This window comes from Manacus candei, unplaced genomic scaffold (assembly GCF_025592945.1).
Source record: "Manacus candei isolate 608988 ecotype Guabito, Panama unplaced genomic scaffold, ASM2559294v1 h1tg000063l, whole genome shotgun sequence".
Taxonomy (NCBI): domain Eukaryota; kingdom Metazoa; phylum Chordata; class Aves; order Passeriformes; family Pipridae; genus Manacus; species Manacus candei.
This window is the reverse complement of record NW_026138111.1, coordinates 2096748-2112644: the sequence shown is the minus strand read 5'-3', so window position 1 is coordinate 2112644 and position 15897 is coordinate 2096748. Positions and strand designations below refer to the sequence as shown.

General features: G+C 40.8%; 2 protein-coding genes across 14 annotated transcripts in view; one reads left to right on the top strand and one right to left on the bottom strand.

Moving 5' to 3' along the window:
* SRPK2 (SRSF protein kinase 2) overlaps positions 1–1741 on the top strand; it is a 142271-nt gene extending 140530 nt beyond the window's left edge. For all 5 annotated transcript variants that reach the window (XM_051805067.1, XM_051805066.1, XM_051805069.1 and 2 more), the window contains one exon: positions 92–1741. In XM_051805067.1, coding sequence (XP_051661027.1) covers positions 92–276 — 185 coding nt within the window. In that variant the 3' untranslated portion in view covers positions 277–1741. The remainder of the gene's footprint in view (positions 1–91) is intronic.
* KMT2E (lysine methyltransferase 2E (inactive)) overlaps positions 1–15897 on the bottom strand; it is a 62819-nt gene that overhangs the window by 1226 nt on the left and 45696 nt on the right. For 5 of the 9 annotated variants that reach the window (XM_051805027.1, XM_051805026.1, XM_051805030.1 and 2 more), the window contains 11 exons: positions 15134–15388; positions 14812–14956; positions 13819–14072; positions 13612–13668; positions 12146–12709; positions 8937–9238; positions 7094–7182; positions 6879–6992; positions 6638–6729; positions 4281–5747; positions 2795–2903 (listed from right to left, as the gene is read on the bottom strand). In XM_051805027.1, coding sequence (XP_051660987.1) covers positions 2832–2903; positions 4281–5747; positions 6638–6729; positions 6879–6992; positions 7094–7182; positions 8937–9238; positions 12146–12709; positions 13612–13668; positions 13819–14072; positions 14812–14956; positions 15134–15388 — 3411 coding nt within the window. In that variant the 3' untranslated portion in view covers positions 2795–2831. Of the gene's footprint in view, positions 1–2794; positions 2904–3573; positions 5748–6637; positions 6730–6878; positions 6993–7093; positions 7183–8936; positions 9239–12145; positions 12710–13611; positions 13669–13818; positions 14073–14811; positions 14957–15133; positions 15389–15897 lie in introns of those variants that run through there. The other 4 variants (XM_051805029.1, XM_051805033.1, XM_051805032.1 and 1 more) reach the window with 4 other exon arrangements.

Genomic DNA, 15897 nt, shown 5'->3' with positions numbered 1-15897 from the left:
AATGCAGAGTGGGAGAAAAACGAAACAGGGATTAGTCACTAACAGGGATAATGAGGTGTTTTTTTAATGCCATTCATCTTTCTGTTTGCAGGAGAACTCCGACACATTACCAAGCTGAAACCTTGGAGTCTTTTTGATGTGCTTGTGGAGAAGTACGGTTGGCCTCATGAAGATGCTGCACAGTTTACAGATTTCCTGATCCCCATGCTAGAAATGGTCCCAGAGAAACGCGCTTCAGCTGGAGAATGCCTTAGGCATCCATGGCTGAATTCTTAGCAGAAATCTCCCAGCTGTAAAATAAAAGCCAGCAACCACTTTCCAATGCGTTGGACCTAAATGGTGACTGTCACAAAATCTTTAGCAGGATCACACGTGAGCTGGCTTCAATCCTCAGACCTTTATTTTGCTTGAGGTACTGTTTGACATTTTGCTTTTTGTGCACTGTGTTCTTGGGGAAGGGTAGTCTTTTTGTCTTCAGCTAGTAGTTTACTCACCCACTTTCTTCAGAAAACACTTAACGTGTCTTTAAGCATTGTTTCTTGTGTTGTGTGACATTCAGATGTCAGATTTTTGAACAAAGGAAACTTCCCCCCATGTGTTTTGGCAAGTTTTGTAACTATTTATGAAAAAAAAAATATTTTAGCTGATGCATATTATATAATTTACGAGTGTAAGAAATTTATCAAGTCAGAATTGAGTTACAGTGAGGAATTGTACAATTTTATCTTCTGGCAAAGGGACATCATTCTTGTATTATAGTGTATGTAAATGCACCCTGTAAATGTTTATTTCCATTTAAATATGGGACTGGGGACTCAATTTCAGAGTAAAGCGACTTAAGTTTTAGAGAGCTTTATAGCAAACCAATTGCATGTAGTGGACTTTAAACTGCTTTAAGGAATTGTGCAAACTTTCTATTCTGTAGCAGTTCCCGTTCATTGGATTTTAAACAAAGTGGCTCTGGTTTACAGGATTTCATTCCCCAAATGGCACTTTAAAGGAAGGCTAGACTTCTTTCTAATAAAGTATGCATTATCATTTAGCACTCCCTTTTAGAACTTTTGCCTATTTTAAGTGCTTTTAAGAAAAGAAAAATAGCAATTTCCCTACAATGTGATAGTGAAGACATGGTACCATATGGTGTTGCCTTTTTATAAGCACTGTAAGTTGTACTATACCTTAAGAAAAAGAAAAAAAATTAAAAGTAGAGCATGAGAACCACTCTCTGTGTAGAATTACTGATCTTTTATAATAAAAGTGTGTGCTTGGCGTCAGTTAAGGAAGGATATAGCTGCAGATATTTACAGGGCAGTGGGTAAAATAATCCAAGAAGCGAGATCATGCTCATTCCATTCATAGCTTTACATGTTTCTAAAAGAAATTGCACTAGCTTTATTCTTTCCCATCCGTAGACATATGACTGCCCATTGTAAGTTGCACGCAACAATTACGTGTTTTCTAGGAAAGGCTGCATAGGCTGAAGCTTATAGGCAATACAGATTTTAGAATGTACAGTATGGAGGTGTGTTTGGGCCTCTTTTAGAAGTCAGTGGGATGAATGTAAGCTTACTCCTGATCTTCATGTAACTACAGTGCCACTTTTTTTCTTGACTTTGTCCATATGAAATTTATTCACATGCCTTTGCAATAACTAGATTGTGAGAAGATAGCCCCATGCTGTAACAATAACCAGTTGTTTGAGGTGCTTGCAGTTGTCTAATTAAAGTGTTTTGTTTTTTCAGACAGTGTTGCTGGTCATTGGAATCTTTGCCTAGCCACGACTCAGCTGCTGTGCTGGAGGGGTGGGGGGTGGGGGCTGGCACAGCCTGGCCAGAGAAATGCAGCTTCCTGTGTTCCTTTATGAAATACCCCCCCTGGTGTCAGTGAGAGCAGCCCGAGCGGTCCTGTTGTGGCAGGAGGGCTGGGAGTGGCTGCTGGGTGAAACCTGGCAAAAGCAAACCTGTTTAACTCCTGTCACAAGCGAAGGGCTGGGGCAGCCACTCCTCCAGAGAACTGCCAAAGCCCCGGGTGGGAGAGACTCATCCAGTGCTGAGGCCCTGACAGCAATTGGGTTTCAGGACCATGTGCCTTCACCCGCATCCCTGGAACTGCTTGTAATGGCTGCAAGGACAACACTGGTGCGAAGGATGATGCCACAATGGACTTGAACTGGAGGTAAAAATTATGTTCAACTTCACAGCCAGCCTGGCCCCTGTAGTGCCCATTGCTGCACGTTAGAACCATGTTCTTGAATACACAGAAAATGCTGGCACTGGATTAAAGTGCCAGGTCAAGCCAGGGCAGGCAAGTGAGCACAACAGGCACAGCTCTCCCCTCTAGCCTGGCCATGGCACTGCAGAAGCACTTGGGGCAGCGTGGCCTTGTCCCACTCTGCACCCCAGTGCAGCAGCTCCTTGTGCTGCACTTAAGACCTTGCCCTGCAGTGTGTGTTTTACACTCAAAATGATGTTGTCACTTCATGGAGGTGTGGAAGCGGGGGCAGACAACCAGTTCTGAATACTGAGCTCAAGAGGTTGATGCAGATTTTTTTCAAAAACAGTGATGAGCAACTCCTAGCTAGAGTGGGTTCAGTTTTTCTGCTGTTGATGGCCTAATCTTGTCCTACATCAGGCTAGTGCAACACACAGCGCACTCCCCACAGTGTGTGTTCTGCAGAGCCAGCAGGTGTTCAGGAAAGCATTTCTAAGTGTCTGATTTTAACTAATAAAATTAATTAGAGGCAAATTAGAAATAAAAGTGGCCCCAGTCTTGTCTACAGGTTAAAAAGAATTACCACTTTTTTCAGTGAGTAGGAGCAGCCACTTCCCCTCCTATCCCGTTTCAGGTTTCCTCCCACACTGGTTCTCCTCTCTGGTTCTGAGGTGGAGCCATTGAGCACCGTCCTGTTATGTGAGCAGAATTGAGAGCAGTTACTGCTGAGATAGAAGGACACTGTCACACACCCACTACAGAATAACTGCACCCATAAGCACTACAGCAGCTGCTGCTCTTCTGCTGCAGGAAAAAACCACTGCCCTTAAAAAACCGAAGTGCTACATAGTTTGTAACATTCTGTGCCCCTTGCAGCATCACAATCACTCAACTCCTCAAAGTCTGCACCAACAGCAGGGCCTGATGAGCTACAAAAAGGGAAAGAGGAACTACAATGAACTACAGCTGCAGGTGGCTCCACGGCTGTAACCAAGGTCAGAACACCTCTGGCACACAACACTGTACCACATCACTGCCCCTGATTAACATCAGTAAACTGACCCAAGACCCTGCTGTGCCTGGGGGGATTCTTCCTCAACCTCCTTCCTCCAGCCTGTAACACATCTGTCTGTGCTACAGAAGTAAAGCCACAGCTGGAAACTGCAGGGAAGTGAACAGCCTCGCAGGGAGCAGAGGGGGTGTTCCACAGACCTAAGGCCACTTCCCTGCTGACATACCACCCTTTCAGGACAAGTAGTTAAAACTGACATAATTGTGATTTATTAACATGAATTAAAATGCCCAACCAGTGCTGCAATGTGACAGTATATTAAAAAAAAAATTAAAGATCATATACTGTACTACTTTCACAAAGATCACACTTTTTTTTTGCAAAAGACTTATTATATACAATACTATATCAAATGAAAGAAGCTTTAAGCAACTTTACAAGCGAAAGAAATACAGTATTTACAGCACTCGTCAGACATTAGAAACAGTCTATACATTAAATTACAATTTCTGCAAATAACTGATGAAACAAAAAGCCATGTCCACACCAAAACTATAAAAATCTGTATTGCATTGTTTCCTATCTCTATGCACACAAAAAACTGTTGACAGAAGAAAATGAAAAAAAAACCTGTTAGTGCCATCACTTAGCCTGTGTACTTATTTAATTACATATGTATAAAAGTAATATAGAAAACTTTCACTAAATGAATTTAACTGCAACAATAAAATTTTAAACATTATGCAGCATCAAACCTACTGCCAGAAAAAACAGCTGGAATGTCCACTTACAAAATAAAAAGAAATACCTAATACTGGCTTAACAGCACATTTTCAGGAATTTTAAAAAGCAAAAAATGGAAAGGATACAATGGAAGAGCACTGGTGTTTGCTTTTATACAAAGTATCATGTACAAGCTTTAAAAAGTACCTTGAATAGGTACATATTAAATATACACAGTTTATATTACAGAACATTTTAAAAATGTTTATAACTAAAGGGATCTGTTTTAATGCCACCCTGACCCATGGTAATTGTTCTGAAAAGTGGGCGGCACCTGTGCTCTGTGGATGGGGATCTGTCCCGGCACCGGCGAGGCCTGCTGCTGCCCTTGCACTCCGTGGGGAAGGGTCACGGAGCCGGGGTGAGGGCAGAACCCGGAAGCAGTAGGTGTTGCAATACTGTTTGGTCCTTGAGGTTGGATGTGAGGACCCTGACCAGGGAGTGGGCAATGAGGTCCTGTGCCAGCAGGCTGATGTTGAGGTCCAGGTCCTAACGTCGTGTGATGTGGGGCTTGCGAGGAATAGGAGGACACGCTTGTGTGAGCATTTGAAGGGAAATGGGGGGGTCCTTGATGAGAGGGGTGGTGTAACCCTTGTGCTGACGCCGGGTGGTGGCCCGAACCGATAACGTTGGAGGGAGGGGGTGGAGGGGGGGGAGGTGCTGAGTTTACAACATGCTGGTGTTGTGCTTGCAAACCTTGGTGTCCCGTTGAAGGATGGGGAGGTTGGTGGTGGGGGAGAGGACCTGGTGGTGGAGGAGGTGGTGGCAAATGGTGACCAGCAGCTTGAGAATGAATGTGCGATCCCGGAGCCACTGCCATGGCATGGACCGGACCGACAACATGTGCTACAGAGTGCTGCTGATGAGTACTTGGCTGCTGGACAAGGTGAGGCCCTGGCGCAGGCGGTGGTGGAGGCGGCGGCGGAGCAGCGGATGCCGATGCCTGGTGATGAATACTGGGGTTCTGAGACGGCAGAAAATGCCCTGCAGCTACGTGGTGTCCCGGCACTGTTTGCTGACCTGCAGTGCCAGGAAGTGCTTGATTTGGTCCAGATGAAAACACAGTCTGTTGGGGTATGCTGCCCTTCAGCTGGCTGTAGCTCTGAAAGTTTCCAGAGGGCTGCTGGCTTTGATAGTAAGTAGAAGAAGGGGGTGGAGGGGGTGGGGGAGGTGGCGCATTGCTGTTCAAATTTTGTTGGTTAAACTGACTGTAAGAAGCTGAGGATTGTCCTGATGTTGTCTGAGTGAACAGGGGCCCGCTCGCCTGTGGCTGATTACTGGGCTGAAGGGTCGGTGCTGCCGGATAGAAGGTTCGGTGTGTTTCCCTCTGGGGTGTTCCAACTTGAGGTGACTGTGGATGATGAGGTCTGTATGGAGATCCCAACTGCTGTGAGTGAGGCTTTGGTGACAGATAACCGTGCTGCACAGGCGCGTGAGGGGTAGAAGACTTGGGAGGATTTTCTACATGAGGCGAAGGGGGGCAATGCAGCTTCAAAGGTGCGGAAGGCAACTTCTGTGAATGGGAGAGTTGCTCAGCAGAACTGCGCAGATGTGATTGAGATGGATGATTCTTTGAAAGTGCTTGGACGTTGTTTGTCAGCTGTTTTTGTTGCAGCTCAGGTTTTGGATGGTTCGCACATTCGGTCTCAGGTGCATTAGCTGCAGTTTCCCAGTGCGAATCTGGTTTTGTGGGTGTTTTCCCAAGTGACTGCGTTGAAACTACAGGATTCGGTGAAGAGGGCTGGAATGAAAAGAAAGTCAAGTCAGTGCTAGACATTCAAAATATTCAACTATGCATGCAGCAGAGAGAAAAGAAGATCTCAGAATACCCTCCCCGATGGCAAAAAAAAAGTGTCAAGGTGCAGGATAAGAAAATATGGTGTAAGAAAAACATGAACAACAGAAAGATTAAGCTTAGAAAGACATTATTTTTAGCAAGTATGTGTCAATAAGTCTTCAAAGTCAAAGACTAGTAATGGTATTTTAAAGTTGTAACAGAAATATGACCCATCAGGTCAAAGTCTGAATCTGTTATATGTCAAAACTTTTGGATTTCTGAATCTGAAAGAAGTAATTCCAGAGAAGACCATTTACAAAAATAAAGCCATTTTTAGCGTGATTTAACTTTTTAAAGCTGAGGTAGTGCAAGCAAGCAGACTAAACATTACAACCTGAATTACTTCATTTAATATGGCACAGGCTATTACTCAACATCCTCCTCTGTATTATCAGTGCCCTGACTGACAAAACAGTGCCAAACCCTGCCATGACAAGAGCAACCTCCTGTTAAGGGTAAATCACATCCCTGCTGTTGGTTCTGAGAGCCAGTTCTTCAGCACTCACCCCTCAGAACAGCACTGGTACTGAATCCAGACACCATCTCTTCTCTGTCTAAATGCAAGATCATCTATAAATACGTACAGATACTGAAGGAACAGCACACAAACCGACTTTTCAGAGTGTATGGATAAATATTCTTACAAGTGTTTACCTGTGTAAAATTACTGCACAGATAGATGAACGTGTATGTATGTAACCTAAGTAGTAAACAATAAGATTAACATTTTTAAAGATAAATCACAGATGTATATGGCTATTCCTATGCTTATTGTGCAAACACTGTTGCTTTACCTTGCTTGCTTTTGACGGACTCTTGCAAGTCCTTTGTGAAGAATCTGGGGACGGACATTCAGAAGTTGGCTCTGGATTTTCAGAATCAGGCTCTATAGAAATAAAGCAGAGATAAATCAAAGTGGGAAAATCAAAACTTTTGCAGAGATCACTAAGCTCTTTATATGTGACTTTAAAAGAGCTATTAAAGTTGTTACGAGAGACTATTTTAAGTGTCACACAAGGTCATCTGCTTACTGACCTTCCATAAATTCAGTCAAAGAAGGGACCTTAAGCTGCAACTGGGAAATGAGATTTGAATGAGATGGAGACTGAACATGAGACGGTGAGCATGGCCTACAAGATGATTCTCCCCCTACAGATGAAGCAGACCCAAACACAGTATTAGAATGATTACAGACTACCATGGGGGAACTGGTTAGATTTATACACCATCAACATGATAAATCAACTCACCACTGTCCTTGTCTTTCCTATGATCACTGAGAAGTAAAGCTCTCTGATAACTTCGTTCTCTTACTTGTTCCACAGAGGTTGATGCAGTCCTGCAAGAGAGAAGCACATTTTAAATTTAAAATGTACTCCCACGGACCAAATTTAGGACAATGTACATGCAAATACAGAGTCAGAGAGTTTACAATGTTGGCTGCATGTAAAAACCAAATAACTGGATGTACATAAGGAACATTATTAAGTGGTTTGTATGTATTTTCTCCCACTTCAAATACACTGATTTCCTGCAACCCTATTACATTACAGGAACTAGTAATTCCTCTCAATCAGGGAATACCTGTAGATCTGTGGGATTGTTTTCTAAACAACTGAAAAGTAAACCAATAAAGGTCACAGGTACTAGTTCCTAGTGTCCATTTGTAGAAAACTGTCTTCTTCCAAAACTGGAAACTAGAAACAATCACCTTATTTGTTTGTTGTTAAGAATCTTCTCTTTAACAGTGGATCCAGAATTGTAAATAGTGCACTACTACAAATATACCTCTGTTTAAGCTTCTACATTTACTTGCCAGACAGTGGGTATACAATGACAGTCTGATCTTCTCTCTTACAATGGATTACATCTCTCAATCACAACCTGATCAAGAACATCATAAATAACAACACTCCACAAAACTCTGCTTTCCTTTATGGCAAGGACATACGGCATTATTCCATGATACTGGTGCACTGAAATAAATTTTGGTGCTGCTGTGCAGGGTCACTGCAAAATCCTAGCAGTTCAGCCTGTTTAGCCTGTTTCCACATCCTTTGATTACAATATAGTGCAGTATCTTCTGCACAGTGAACTTACAGCCACTTTTCGGTGGAATGCTTAAGACTGCACTTAATTAACGTTCTCTCCCTTCAACTGGCTCTACAAAATCCTTCTGGAACAGCTTCTAGAACAGCTGGAGCATGTGAGCAGAAGGATGTTCAACTCCTCAGCCCATGTTCATCCCCAACACAGTTAGGCCTTCACTACAGCATGAAGAACATCTGCAGGGTTTATTTTGCACTAACATTTTGGAAACACTGTCACCACAGCTGACCATCTACTTTAAGGCTACCAAAACCACAGTGAAAAATATGTGCAGTGTTTTATACAGACTGAAGTCACTCTATCTCATCCTCCATCCATACTCCATCTCTCCTCAGCATTTTTGGTTGTTAGGAGTACCTGGCATGGCATTCAACTGACCACATGGTCTGCAAACAAGGGAACCATTTAACCATCCTGAACAACACTGTCAGTGTCATCACACACTCCCTCCCTGAGCAGGAGCCGGTGGCCGGGCTGCTGCCCTGCACCTGGCAACTGAGCTACAGCAAACATCCCACACATGTTCCAGCCACGTGACTGAAACACAGACCTCCTAAGGTCTTCCAGAAGCTTTTGTTAATCAATACAGATAATTCTCCTGTTCCACCCTCTTCCTCTACAGCACTTTTAGAAAGGTCTGAGATTTAACATGAAAAACATTCTCTTCAGTCCACAGACAAAGGAGTGGAAACAAGGACACAAATGCTCAAATTAATACCTCTTTTGCTCTCAAAAAATAAAAAAGGAAAGCAGAATTAAAATAATTTAACCAATGTCTTATGGGTAATTTTTAATATATTTTAATCTTTATGATGTATCTTCTGTATTTCTGAGGAAAGAGGTGAGACGACAACACTAATCTGAAAGGACTTCCAGTCAGTAATCTGCCACTGCACCCTTAATGGAAACTAATTTCAAATAGGAAAGACTTGGATTTAAGTACATAATTCTTCTGAATTTTAGTCCTACAGTTTTGTGGCTTACCACTGAACTTCTGGTTCATTCTTCTCACTGGAGGAAGATTCCTTAATTGCACAGTTGTTGCCATTGTCCTCTGGAGCTGCATTATAAACAGTAGCTGGCAGTGGTAAAGGCAGGCTTGCAGTGTTATCAGTTTGCTCCCCATTTTCACCACTGTTGTTATACCCATCATTAGCACCATTGTTATTACTTGTATTTCCTCCACCAGCAGCATGAGGAGATACAGTAACCAGGGGAAAGTTGTCTGTCTTTGAGCCACTTTTTCGAGCTTCTCGTTGTCTCTTACGGTATTCTAACAAGGACACCTAAGGAGCAAGAAAACCCAGAAAACAAACATTAGAAGGGAAGTTTTACCTCTTTCATTTCTCAGTTTCAATTAAATGTAATATTTTAGTAAGACCATTTAATTGGTTCTAAAAGAAAATGAGGACAGATTAACTGAAGAAATTTCACCACATCTGCAGTGAATTTACAGAGCACTGAGCTACTAAAAACTGTAAAGATGATGTTATAAAAAAGCTTCTGCCAAGAGAACAAGTATGTATTCTGCCTCAGGGAAGAAGCAGATGACACAAGTCAGCAAAAAGTTTCCCTGTGGTTGTAGCTACAAGGGACAGTTTCTCCTGGAACTGCAGCATTAGTAAGAGTATACTGATACAGTAAAGCAAATTTCGAGGTCACATCGTGCTCTCAGCCTGACTCCCTTGTATGAAAAACCCACTACCCTTCTGCTTCACTCTGCTGCATGTATCAAAGCTCTTCATACATTTTTCTTAACATACAGAATTTGCAACTTAAATTTTCATTCTTTCCCCAGAGTTTATTTTGAATTTCTGTCTTTACTGCATGCTAAAAGAGACTGATTAAGAACATATTCTTAAGCTAATTCTAAGTTTATTGTCAAAAATAATGATATGTGAAAAGTGGTTTCTACTTTATATGTATGTATGTAAAATCCCTACACAGACCTTCCACAGAACAGAAATCAGTTTAAACAGTAAGTTGTCATCAGTGAGAAAAATAATGTTCCAACATTTTCACTATGAATCTTCAGGATTTGAAGCAAAGAGCTGAAATACTGACCTTCAGACCTACTTTATTCAGAAATTACACTACTTTGGTGAAAATGACATTTAATATCTATTAATTCTCCCAGTTATCAACAACCTACTCTGAACCATACAACATCCAAACCAAGAAACTAATGTGTAATAATGAAAAAAAATTAACGTTTAACTGGTTTAGTCCTCAATAAAAGCTGTCATCCATTTTTACACACAGAGAAAAGCAAGGCAGCCTGCTTTGTTTGCAGTCCTAAGGGTTTTTCTTTGTTTGCTTTCAAACAGATCTCTATCCATTAGAGACTCAACCACATGTCAGGGTAAAAACAGAAGTACCTGATTTTTCATAAAAAAGTTCAGGTGAAGAACTGATCTTGCTTTCAAATAACTTTGTATTTCCACACCATGTGACAGAGACCTTTGAAGAATATTGATTTAAAGAAAGCTTAAATGTTAAGAGCAGACAAAGCCTTTGTGGTGTGGCCACTGTAAACAGGACTGTACTGAAAAGGGAAAAACTTGTGCAATGGTAAGAGAAAAGAGCAAAACAAATGTTCACAGGAACACTGAAATATGAAAAAACCTCCTCCAAAGACCTGCCCTAGGATATTCCTGTCTTATGTGATCCTAGGAAAAAGGCTTCTATTTATTTCCTACAAAATTCCTGAATTCTCACCTTTCACCTTTGGTGAGATCTAGCCCACCACCACCACCTCCTTTTATATGGTCAAAACCTGCAAATTTTTCTGTGTGTGTGTCTTTGGAAATCCTAAAGCCCATTCCTTCAGCGATACAGATGCAATTTTCTCTGGTTGTTTCTTCAAACTGAAAATTTTAGACAGGAGTCCCAGGATTCAGGGGTGATAGGGGGCAGCCACACCTTTTTTTTATTCAGGGATTAGTGTAGCATCAGCCCTCATCAGTGACAGTCTGGAAGAATCCTTGTCATCAAGAGAAAGGAGGAGGATTACTGAAGCATGAAGTGCTGCTGGGATTTGTTAAGACTGATTTAGCCTTCAGACAAAGAAGAATGTGAAGTTACAGAAATTTTGGCTTATGTTTTCTTTTGGCGTTTGCCAAAACAGCAGGGCTGCAGTAAAACACACAGATCTATAAAATTCTCAGGACCCTGACCAGGTAAGAACACAGTTCCTACCAATCTCGCTCTGTTTATGTCTCAGCCTGAAGCAAAGTAAACAAAAACCCAGTTCTGCTGGAGAACTGATGAAGGAAGAATCCTGAGTGCTCCCCAGCAGGATGCTGCCTGCCCACAAGGGAAAAGGCACATACAAGGGGCTGTAATGTGACCAAAAAACCAAAACCCCATGGAGCATGTATGTACACACACAGAAAATGCCCCCACCCCCCTCATCACTACTTCCATAAAGAAAATAAGTCACATCTTTCAAACAAGAAAGAATACTACAGTCTTTGATGAGACAGAACTGGCAGGTTGTTGCTCTGGAGATCATCAGACATGTCTGATGCCCTTCCTGCAAAGGGACTCACCTGACACTACAATGCAATCTAAGAGCTATGCAAAGCAACTTCCAATCCTGGTTCGAGTTGCCCATGACCACACCACTTACCCACAAGAACTGTTTCATGAAGAGTAGCAAATTTGAATTGCACTTATTTTTCAAACACAGTATTTGATAAAAAAAACCCAAACCAACAACCAAATTAAGTCAAGAAAAATATTCCTTGGAACTAAGTATTTCTGTGCAGTTCTGACTTAAAGTCAGAGTATCCTAAATCTGTTAGTGCAATTTCTTGCAGTAATTCATAACAGATGTTCACATATATCATCTCTATGATGCTACTATATATCCTGTATAATAGAACAGTGTAACACCAAATGGCATAAGCAACCATTTTCAAACCTGAAAAGCAATTTATTGAGCAATTAATTTAAGACTCATATGAAATAGAAGTTAATTTGTATCTATTACTTGGAAAAAATAACTTTACTGATGGCTGTATGCAGCTTTACTCTTTGCCCTTCATTATTTCCCCTCAAAAATGTCTATTACACTGTAGTATGTAAAGATGAGCCACCAGTTGGTTTTTACTACATTAGGGCTCTCTCTGTTATGGAAGTATCATTAGCAGTTGACGAAAGGCAGACCAAATGATTCTTAAAATTATAACCTTTTTCTTTTGTGGAGGATTCTGGGGTGTGCAATTTCCATCCATCAAATTGTCGTTATTGACAGTCCTTCCAAAGCCAGGTGCAATTCCATCTTCTGAAGTACAAAAAACAGATGCTTCCATGAACATGCCTCTTCCATCATCTTGAATTGGGCACTTGGACTCGCTTATTCTGAATCCACCTCCTACCTCCAACTGATGTGAAGGGGTCAAGTCCCTCAAATTAGAATTCATTGAGAAATTTACACCTGTCCTGTCAGGACTTTTTACCCAGGAAGAATAAATTGTGCCCCGTCCACAATGAGCAGTTTCTAGTTGGCTGTTTGCATCAGTCCTATCATGTGTGGGGGCTTCCAGGTTTTTATGCAGTGCACTTTGCTCAATTACTTCGAGTCCCAGCTGGAGGTCTGACACAGATTCCATTTCTCCAGTGCACTGCCGTGTGACATCAGTCCTATTCCTTGGACTAGAATATCCAATAGTCTTTATTTCTTGCAGGCCCATTTCTGTCAGGCTGGAATTTCTGAAAGAATTCAGTGCTAGAATCGATGCTCTGTCATAACCCTGTGTGAAGAAAACACATATCAACTATTTTTTCACACTCCATCAAAACTGCAACTACTCTGACAATTAGCTGTGCCTCTAAGTGGGATTAAAAGCCTTAAAGTACCACGAATTTATCTGTTTTAAGAAACAATTCTACAGCCAGACACTTATTTCTACTGTTCCCATGTATTAGGTTAAAGCATTTTAACAAAATGCACACTAATCAAAGTAAAAATAAACATTATTTGCCAGATTTTATTTTATGACTGGCAGAAGGAGAGCAGTGGTAGCAGCAGCAAGTCCCTGGCCAGGAAGCTACACAGCACTTGCTTCAACTCAACATAAAGGAGATTCTCCTCAATGTCAAAACACTTATTTCAAAGAAGGAGAAAAAAGTTTTCCCAAGACACTTTTGAATTTTGAGACAAAGCAGGACACACATGCATTCTGCACACTGGGAGTACCCAGGCACATTCCAACAGCACTTGATGGTTCTCAATTAATCCACCTAAGCCCATTTACTACCTTTGTGCTCTGCTGTCTTACTCTGAGCATAACTGGGATCAACAAAAATAATTAAGAGATGCTGGTAACAAGGAGAAATGTTAATCTGAATCTAACTACAGCCTGGAAAGCAAAGTGTTCTTTTTCTGTTCCTGTCTGGAAATTACAGTAGTTACTCCTTTCCATTACAGTCATGAGGAGTTTTAAATGATACGGAAAAAGAAAGAAACCAGTTTAAAATAGAGAATGTAACAGGTAAAGTGGAAATAAAAAGCAGTACGCAAATAACCTATAGGGAATTTACCCTTTACATTGTGAGAAACCTGCAATGGCTGGTGAACAGCATTTACTAAGAACAGTGCAGCCATACAGGTGAAATCAAGATCCCCTTTGCAGGTTTGTGCATGTTTCCTTACCTCTTGACTGTAAGCTCGCCTTTTTATTTCTGGGGAACTGTCAGGTGAGGAAATATTCTGAATAAAGAAGAAGAAATTGCAAGTCAATTTATTTTTTACCTTGGAGAAATATAAAACCCCCCTTTGTAAGAGGAGTACAAATACCGATTGACACTGGAATGTCCAAACACATTCTCTGAACACATTAAAATTCTTCATAAATCTCACCTCAAAGTGCATGGTATTTCCATGTATACATGGAGTTACAGGAGTAACTGGTGAATATATGGGTTTGTAACCATTTCTACAAGCTTCATCTTCTGTTTTTACCCTAGGAGGAGTAGCAAACAAGGATGGCTCGGAGGCAGTGATGTCAGCATGGGTTGGTGTGGCATAGGGAGAAGGAGTAGGTGTGGAGGTTTCTGAGAATGCAGACTCCAACAGCTGATACAGTCTTCGCTTTTTCAGTGGTGTGGTTAGATCTGTGTGTTAAAATTAGAAAAAAGTTGGAAGATATCTAGATACAGCAATCACTTACAGTTGTCACTTTATGTAATGAAATTACAAATTCCACACTAAAAACCTGCATGGTTACAAAAATCTTTTAAGGGCAGGCTTCCTGAGAGATGAACTTTTAACAGCCTACAGACTTCCTGAAAAATAAACTCTTTAACAGCCTACAGATATATCAGTAACTGAAATCTGTGTGTTAAGATGCTGGGAAGAACTGTCTGTGTCTCCAGAAAAGGGAAAGTCAACTTTATGCATTTTTAAGACTGTTCAGCTAAAAAGTGGAGATTGTAAGTTCAGGACTGTAAACAGCAATCATCTGACAGGTTCCATATCCTTATGGAAGTGTGTTTAGTTTTTAGTGCGTTCCCATTTTCTATTATGCCTACAAGATTACACAGCTTTTCCCCTGTGTGCTACACAGGCCTAATGAGTTTTAAAGGAATCTAAATATACAGAACAGCATGGAAAGTAATTTAACACCTGATCTCTTACTATTAACAGTCAAAAACATTAGTCTTTTGTTGACTGTAAATGCTATGAGATATGGTGGTTTCTTATCTAACGTACATTAAAGGGGGGAAAAATCCCAAGCCCTATGCAATGAAGCATTTCTTTCAAAGAAAGTAACATCACTTTAAAAAACACAGTTCTCCACAATCAGCTACGTTGATATAACTCTTATGCAGTGTACTAGTAAAAGTTTCACACCTGTTAAGGAACAGCTGTCATTCAGTAATAGAGGACTTTTATGTTCACCATTGATGGCTGGACTTCTAGATCTCTCTTGTGATGGTGAATTAAATCTATCAATCATTGTTGAATTTTCTTCTTCCAGAGCCTGCTTCAACCAACGCTGTAAGACAACAAGTTCACATTAGTGACTCAGAAGTTTAATGACGAACATTTCAAAGTGCGTATCACCACTGAAATTTTTTGCCAATCAGCTTTTCTTCTGCCTAAATTTATGTTAGCAAATAGACTTCTTTTTAATTAATATGGGATGGGGAACCATAGCGAAGGGAAGCATTACCTTCTTACAAGAGCCAGTAATGTTTTCCACAGGTTCTTTTTTCCTCCTTTTTTCTGAAAGGAATGGTGAAGTAAAACGAATATAGTGCTTTGGAGTTGAATAAACATGTGGACTGTAAGTGAGACCAGGTAAAGAATTCAGCTGAGTAGCCAGAACTTCAGGGTCTGTAGTTATTCGTAGAGGCCTTTCTGGTAGACTGTCTGTAGGTTTCCCTGCTTTATCACTCTTTTCACTTAACCATTCACTGACCAAGTGCTAAACAGAGAGAGAAAAGAAATTACTGTTTTATGAGGGTTTTTATTAGTGGCATTTAAAAATTTTTTAGTCTAATTATTCATCTTGTCAACCATTACACAAATTAAACAGTTAGTGTCCAGGCTGCAAGTTTAAAAATACACAGCGAGAATGAGGACAGTTTCAGTGAAATAATGGGGATAGCAGAAGAAATCACTACAGATTTGTTTACATACCAGTTTGGGGCTTTTTTTTTTTTTGTTCTTGTTGTTGTTGTAAACTACATTTAGTTCTTCTGAATTTCATTCTCATCGAACATACTATACAAGTGCCCCTATCAACTGTACTTAAGAATGTCAATTTAGTAATAAAATTCCAAAGCAAATTTTAAACTTGTGCCTGAGCAACTAGGCTGAGGAGAAATATTGTAACATTAATATAACAAACTTAAACTCCTCATCAGATTTCTGTACTGTCAGGACTGTGCCTCAGTCAACATCTCAGGCAGGTGCCTTGAACATGAATCTTTA